This window comes from Montipora capricornis, chromosome 1, assembly GCF_036669925.1.
Source record: "Montipora capricornis isolate CH-2021 chromosome 1, ASM3666992v2, whole genome shotgun sequence".
Taxonomy (NCBI): domain Eukaryota; kingdom Metazoa; phylum Cnidaria; class Anthozoa; order Scleractinia; family Acroporidae; genus Montipora; species Montipora capricornis.
In genome coordinates this window covers 48,261,856-48,269,657 of record NC_090883.1, presented here as the reverse complement: position 1 = coordinate 48,269,657, position 7,802 = coordinate 48,261,856, and the positions used below count along the sequence as shown (strand labels likewise).

Sequence of the window (7,802 nt, the reverse complement as noted above, 5' to 3'; positions counted from 1 at the left end):
CATGGAGTCCCTTCAAGGGAAAACATGGGCCCAATAAATCGTCCTACTCCCAACTGAGTGGCTTAATACCTCTGTTGTTGGTTGGAGCATTTCAACGGCATCACAGAGGTCATGGGTTAGAATCCCGTTATTTGCGGTACTCGAATCCCGTTACTCGAATCCCGTCATTTGCTGTACTCTGCGAAACAACGACGTGATTTGACTACAACTGGAGCCTTTCGTTCTCTATTTTTACTCGCCCACAACGTGAACGAGATGTAATAATAGGAAGCTTAAGCAACCACAACGGCGACGGCAACGAGAACGTCATCTCAAAATATAAAATCGTGTTATTTTAATCGCTACGTGACTATTTCAACCTTTTTTTTATGACTACGGTGTGGTAGTTCCTCAAAAATGACACTCGTCGGAACGGCACTTAATTTAGGGGAAAAAGTGAAAATTTATTTTCAAGTGCTGACGTCCTTGATAAAACCTCAAATCAGAGCTCAATGTTTTCGTTTCTGTTACATAGGCATATGCATAAATTAATTGTGTCAATAATTAAAACCTAAGAATAATCAGGTCTGCAAGAATGATCACTTAAAGTGGAGGTAAGATCTTATTCTGAACGAAAAACAATGTAACTTACTTTTTTGGGGAGTCAAAAAGCTCGAGTCGCACTTCAAATTGTCTCTTTTAGAAAACGAATATCAAATATTTGACGAGCAAAACCCCCACCCCACTCCATCTCCTTTTCTTACCCCCTCCATCCTTACCTTTATTATCAAGTTTCCCCCGTCCACACCCAAGATGCAATGTGGAAAGGCAGATGGTCGAAGAACAACTTCCATCGTTTTCTCGCCTCTGACAGAAGTCCAGATGTTTTCGTAAATAAACTCTGTGGAAAATTATCACAAACAAGCACATATAACATAAGTATTAGAATCCTCTGTGCCAGAGAAACTATTCAAATCATACAATAGTCAATGTTTTATTTTCTAGCTCTGCGCAGAAGCTCTTAACGGCATTTTCACAGATGAAGCTATTTTTAGACGAGTTCTTAAATAAGATTCGGCTTGCCCGAGTGGCCATTCTCAATCCAATGGTTATTAATTTCTCATGCAAGACTTGCGATTAGCTGGAAAGGTCTAGTTCTGGTTTCGCGGGGAAACCAATCTAAAAATAGGAAGTTTCAGCACGCGACGTTTTTGAGCTGAGGACGCCAGACGGAAGTGAACTGTTTTCCCTTTTAGCCTGGCTTGTCACTCGGTCTTTAAAAATGTTGTTCCACAAGAATGAAATGACGTTAAACACTCCTAATCACGGGCTCCTGATAGATTTCAAACTCTTCTATCCCACAGAAACTTCGATGTTTTATTCTAGATTTATGCTGTTTTATAGCGAGGAGGGAATCTTCATTTACAATCTTTCTCTTCTCATTAGAATATGCACATAATTTTCAATCAATCTGTCAAAACACCAGGACTAAACACAGGTAACCCAGGCTCACTGTGTGTGTCACGTAGGTATTCAAATATAGAGAACATATGAGGCGAAGTTTAGGTCTGAAAATTTGCTAGAAAATGGTAATAAAAATCGATAAAACTTACCATGTGGTGAGCTGTTGTTGTCTTTAATACGTACACGAAGTTTCGGGGAAAATGGTCCCCGTTCACCTTCCTTCATAATATAGTGACAAGGTAGGAGACGGAAGCCAGCGTCGCGACTCCGATCGACCCAAAACAAGCACGATTTTTTCCGCGAAAATCAAGTCCAGTCGCTAAATAAACACGCCAGGTTCGTGGAATAGGAATTTCTCTAAACCATGAATCCACTGAAGCATCTCCAGGTAGCAACGCGGAGCCACCAGACTCCGTAAAACTTGTAAGTTAACCTGCTAAAATGGCGGCCAGAAAGCGTGGTACTCACGAAGTGCCCAATTCAAAATGGCACTGAACTCTGGACGCCTGGTGACGAGTATAATAAGTTTTGGAGGGAGGGGAGTCCCAAACAAAACTCACTGAGCAATTTGGGACTCCCCTCCCTCGAGGGAGACTTATTATACTCGTCACCAGGCGTCCAGAGTTCAGTGCCATTTTGAATTGGGCACTTCGTGAGTACCACGCTTTCTGGCCGCCATTTTAGCAGGTTAACTTACAAGTTTTACGGAGTCTGGTGGCTCCGCAATGCTACCTGGAGATGCTTCAGTGGATTCATGGTTTAGAGAAATTCCTATTCCACGAACCTGGCGTGTTTATTTAGCGACTGGATTTGATTTTCGCGGAAAAAATCGTGCTTGTTTTGGGTCGATCGGAGTCCCGACGCTGGCTTCCGTCTCCTACCTTGTCACTATATTATGAAGGAAGGTGAACGGGGACCATTTTCCCCGAAACTTCGTGTACGTATTAAAGACAACAACAGCTCACCGCATGATAAGTTTTATCGATTTTTATTACCATTTTCTAGCAAATTTTCAGACCTAAACTTCGCCTCATATGTTCTCTATATTTTAATACCTACGTGACACACAGTGAGCCTGGGTTACCTGTGGACTAAATACGAAAAGTGTTTCGCATAATTATAAGCCCAATATATCAGATAACCCAGGTGCCCGTGGGTAGGAGCTTGCCTCTCCCATGCAAGCCCTATGAGTATCTTTTCATTCATGATAGAACGCCACGAGTTCTTCGGCTCCTAGTCACTGGATATTCTTAAGGTTGTCTTTAATTTTACGAGAAGTATATGTGTTCATATTGGAGCTTTTTCCAACTAATAATTATCACATCATCTTTTAAAGGCTAATTTTTCGCTGATTATAAAAGACTAGAAGTTGACTTTTGGCAAGTTTTTTAAGTCCCTCTCAGCCGGATTCAGCTTGTGGGTTGAGTTTGTTGCTTCTCTACTCTGCTCCGCGGGGTTTTTTTCCGGCCATTTTCAAAGTTTGAAAATATTTGTAACACTCATGCGTATTTATCTCATATTGTAAGCTGATAGCTTTGCACGCGCGCACACTTGCTGTAAATGTTCGCTCGTGCACAAAATTATTCAACATGTTGAACAATAGCGCTCAAAACGCCAACGCACACTGGGGGAACTCGCTTACGGCGACAGTCACGAATTAAACTTTGCTAAGCTGATAGCTCTAGTGTGCGGCGGGCTTTAATGGTTTCAGGTTCGTCTCTCTCTATCCCACTTCTTTTTCTTTAATCTACAGTTATCAACAAAATTCCCCGCATTTTCTTTTTATGATCCAGTCGTTTGCAGCTAAGTCCAGAAAAGCACGTCATTAGATGCAAGGGTCACGAACTATCTCCTAGCTCTTTTCTCCAACGACAACATCACTCACGCCTGAGAATTTCGAGGTGAGAGCACTTGCCTTCCACCCATGTAGTCCGGGTTCGATTCCCAGACTCGGCGTCATATGTGGGTTGAGTTTGTTTGTTCTCTACTCTGCACCGATTTGCGTTAATTGGTTGATTTCAGATTACAGTGTCCCCAATTAGTGCTTCAGCGCTAATAGATAAGAGATAAAGAGATAAAATAAAGTTCCTTTTCTTTTCCTTATTAAAGAGACATCTAATTTCGTGGATTTCTGCACATCAGTGATCAAATGGTTCCTTACTAGTTCCGGGTTCGTCTCTTTTTCCAGTGAATGAAATTCTGGCTGTCTGCCCGTTGTCAGGTTCTCCAAATGTAAGAAGGCGCTTGACTCTGCCTTCTCGCATGCAGGCTTCAACAGACACTAGAAATTTTCCGTGAGTGGACTCACCGCACAGCGAAAACTTGAAGAACAGTGATATCTACAAACAAATGAAACTAATATTGAAATTTTGCATTCAATACATGACCTGCATTTTCTTCGTTTAATTACAGTTAAGGCATGCGGATGTACTGCCGCTGTTTTTAATCGAGCGTGAATAAATGACATCGATGACACCATGTACAATGTAGGCGGCGAAGCAACGAAAATTTATCCCAGAAAGCAAATGAAGGTTTGACTTTCATTATTAAGTTTCCCCTATATCTTGGCCTAAATCCCATTTCTTATTCAAACTTTTTGTTTGTTTCTCTGATGACAACAAAGTAATGATCATTTGAAAGGGAAGGGGGGTTTCTTTCTGTGATATAAGTGAGTGTTGCCGTAAAAAATAATCCTCTGTATTCCCTATGCTGATAAAACAGTTTTTCTCATATGAATTGAGAGAGGAAATCGGAATTCTTTGCAACACGGAAAAAAGTGTATGGAGCTCTCATCTAAGAGCAGCTGCGGGTTTTCAGTGCAAACTGTACAACATCAGTTGATCAACAGATGATCTGCTTTTCGAACCGACTTTAGCCAGTTATTGTTTCTTCATGTTTGGTCGTACTTGCGTTACTCGTAGCCAGGAACTCAATTAATTTTCAGTTGTTCCGGATTTTTCCGTTTCTTCCGTGTGTTCGTATCCACCGTTCCAGAAAATTGCTACAGATGCTTTGCTTGGAATAATTTGGAGTCTTTTCAACAAAAACGACGAAAATTCCGAGAAAAGGAAGATTATTTTATACTCTGTTCAGTGCGGGGGAGATTTCACGCTCCTTGAGTTGATATTATTACGATGAGTAATTTTATCAACCTTAAGGGTTCAGTGACTAAGGCGATGTTGCTCATATTTGCTAAATGAAAACTGACAAGAAAGATACGAGGTCTACCAAGAAGCTTTGATTAAAATTCATACGCTCCCCAATGATTTCGCGTTATTTGCTTGAAGAGTTATCAATAAACGGAATAATTTTCTAGGTTTCTACATGCCTTGAGGGTTATCGACAATGACGTACTTGTTGACTCTTTTTCGCATAATGAAATTAAAAGCGACAAAACGTTGTTACGTGAACACCACAAGAAAAAAAAAACCGAAGAAAACAATGGCTCTGCTCTAGCAGCGAAAACGAGCTTATATATATGGAAATCGAAAGTGCTTTAAAAGTAAGTTGTCAAAACTGATTCCATACCATTCAGTTTAACCTCTGGACACAAAATAAACACTCTAGAACATGGAAGAGTCTAGTGATTTTCACTTTTTTTTTTTCTTTCTGAAAGAGACCTTTTGAAAGATACACTCTTAGTTTAAACTGCAGGATTTATATATCAGATGGATTCTATCTTACCAAAATAGCCAAAACCGTTTTCGTCTTGAGTCGCTCTTCCACGAAAAAAAGTGGAAAGTGTGGCCTTTGAGTTAAATCAATATAGTTCATCAAATTAAGAACTTGATCAATTTGACACCGTTATCCTTAAAGTAAGAACAAGGCTGAAGACATAAACACTTACCAGAATAACAAAAGCCGTCACCATTTTCGAAGATGTATTAAAGCAATTCTAAACTTGGTCTTTTTCGAGGAGGTGCCTTCCGACAATGAAGCATTTCGTAGAGTAGCGTGACATTTAAAAGCAATTATTGAAATGGGAAAATTCCCAAAAAGTCCTTAAGGTGACAAAGTTGTATGTCCTTTATATGCTAAAATAGTCGTATTAATTCCGCTTAAGCAAGCACCTTTTTATTGGCTCTTTTAGATACACAAACAAACGAACACACTAGAGTTGAAGATGCTAAATGGGCAATTAGATGCGGGACTAAGCCGGAATAATGTCACCATCATGCAAATTAGGGACAGTGAAGTTTCTCTTTCTTAGTGTGAAGTAATAGTCGGAGAATTTGCTGAGCTGACAAAGTTGGAGGATTTTCACTGAATAAATGTTCGCAGGTGATCAGTTGGATTCATCAGACTAAACGAAGACAGTACTTTTCCAAAATAGCGGTCATTGCTCATAGCAAACGGGTAGATAATAAAGCATTCTTCCGTGAAATGATAAGGGCGTCAAGGATCTAAAAAAAAAACTTGAACAACGTTTGACAATTTAACAATATTGCGAAAAACAAACAATGCGTGACAAACAACAAAATAACACTCACAAAGTGTCTTTTTGCACTATAAATCGTTTACACCGCGCACCGGTGGCTCAGTTGGTTGAGCACCGACCTGTCACGCGGGAGGTCGTGAGTTTAACTCCGGCCGGACCAACACTCAGGGTCTTTAAATAGCTGAGGAGAAAGTGCTGCCTTTGTAATTACATCTGCAAATGGTTAGACTCTCTAGTCTTCTCGGATAAGGACGATAAGCTGGAGGTCCCGTCTCATAACCCTTCAATGTTCATAATCCTGTGGGACGTAAAAGAACCCACACACTTGTCGCAAAGAGTAGGGCATGTAGTTCCCGGTGTTGTGGTCTGTCTTCTGTGGTGTATCATGGTTGGGAGGGTAAATGCTGGGAGATATTAGCTACACCAAGCTACTCTAAAATCCGAGGGTAAAGAAAGATATATGATATGATATGATATGATATGATATGATGATACAGAGGTCAATAGACAAATGGATTCTTTCCACTTTACGACTTCTCACCTCGCTAATCATGACCTCAATAAATTATATTTGCACATCGCACAGTCATACGTTCAAACTACACTTTGCACCAAGAATGATTTGAATCCACTGGGATTCGAACAATAGTTAAATACCGTAGCTTCTTCACCCAAGGTACCCACTCAGCTGAGGAACACCGAATCTAGATGACAGAGAAAAAAACGTGAGATGCCAAAGGCTCGAGCGTCACAACTCCTATCCACATGTGCCCAACCTGGTTTCCGCGCCCAGATCGGCCTTACCAGCCATGCACCGCTTCAGCACCATCAAAATATGATGTCATGGAGATCTTCGAATACGAAAGACGAACAAAAAAAGTTACCAACACACTTGGATTTTTTAAATTTATTCCTGTACGCGAGGCACAAAGATAGACTTAAATACGCTTGTTACAAACTGGGTATGAACAAGTCAGAATGCCCATGCCTTATGACACAGGTTCTCTTCCCTAGGTAATGCTGGTCTCATGGCACAGCTTTAAATTAAAGCGTTGTGTTGTTGGAGTTACAAAAATTTGCCACTTACTTGGCAAAAGAAAAGTGCCCACATGTGCAAACAACACTGGACAACAAATGTTCTAACAACAAAATTGAATATTTAATATCTCTTACCTTGTTCTATAATTATCTTATATAATATCAGTTTGTTTCATATCTACGTTTCTGATCTACGCGAGCACCTCAGTGACTCCACCTCGTGGTACCAGTAAGCTGATGATACCACTATCTATAGCCTAGTTCTGTAAAAGCTATCTCAAAATATATTTAGTCTGAACTCGACTCTTGACGATCTAGTGAAGTGGTCTTTCAGAATAAAATCTTGCTCCCAATCGAGGAAAAACAAAATCAATGCTGCTGTCAACCACACATACGGCACGGGTCAATAAGCTCAAAGAAAATAATCTAGGTTTGCAAATTTTCAACTGCTATCTAGAAAGAATTACCCTTGCGAAGCTACTGGGTGTCACAATACAAGAAAGTTTAAAGTGGGAACAACTCGTAAAAAATGTTGCTAATGCCTCTTATGGGATTTTACGGACATTGTGTAAACTCTAATTTTGGTCTTTTACGCTTTCCGCAAACGAAGACTTAAGTTACGTTTTTATTAAAGTGCTCGAGGTTTATGCCAATGGCTGGCATATCAGTGCTTCATTAAGTGTACGAGAAAGGCGATTTATATTGCAAAAGTTTGGCTTGATAACTATTCTTGGTTTTCATCCACGCAACGAAATGGTAATGTCGGCAATGCAGAATTACCATCCAAAATGGCCATCATGCATAACGTCAGATGCAAACCAGCAATATTTAAATTGTGCCTCGTAAACTGACGAATTACTAATTGCAACTTTAGTCGTGGCTG

General features: G+C 40.2%; 1 protein-coding gene across 1 annotated transcript in view; it reads right to left on the bottom strand.

Moving 5' to 3' along the window:
- LOC138046787 (uncharacterized) overlaps window positions 1–6,365 on the bottom strand; it is a 7,751-nt gene extending 1,386 nt beyond the window's left edge. The window contains exons 1-3 of the mRNA XM_068893371.1: window positions 5,291–6,365; window positions 3,605–3,782; window positions 759–880 (exon numbers count right to left, since the gene is read on the bottom strand). Coding sequence (XP_068749472.1) covers window positions 759–880; window positions 3,605–3,782; window positions 5,291–5,314 — 324 coding nt within the window. The 5' untranslated portion in view covers window positions 5,315–6,365. The remainder of the gene's footprint in view (window positions 1–758; window positions 881–3,604; window positions 3,783–5,290) is intronic.
- Window positions 6,366–7,802: the final 1,437 nt, after the last annotated feature.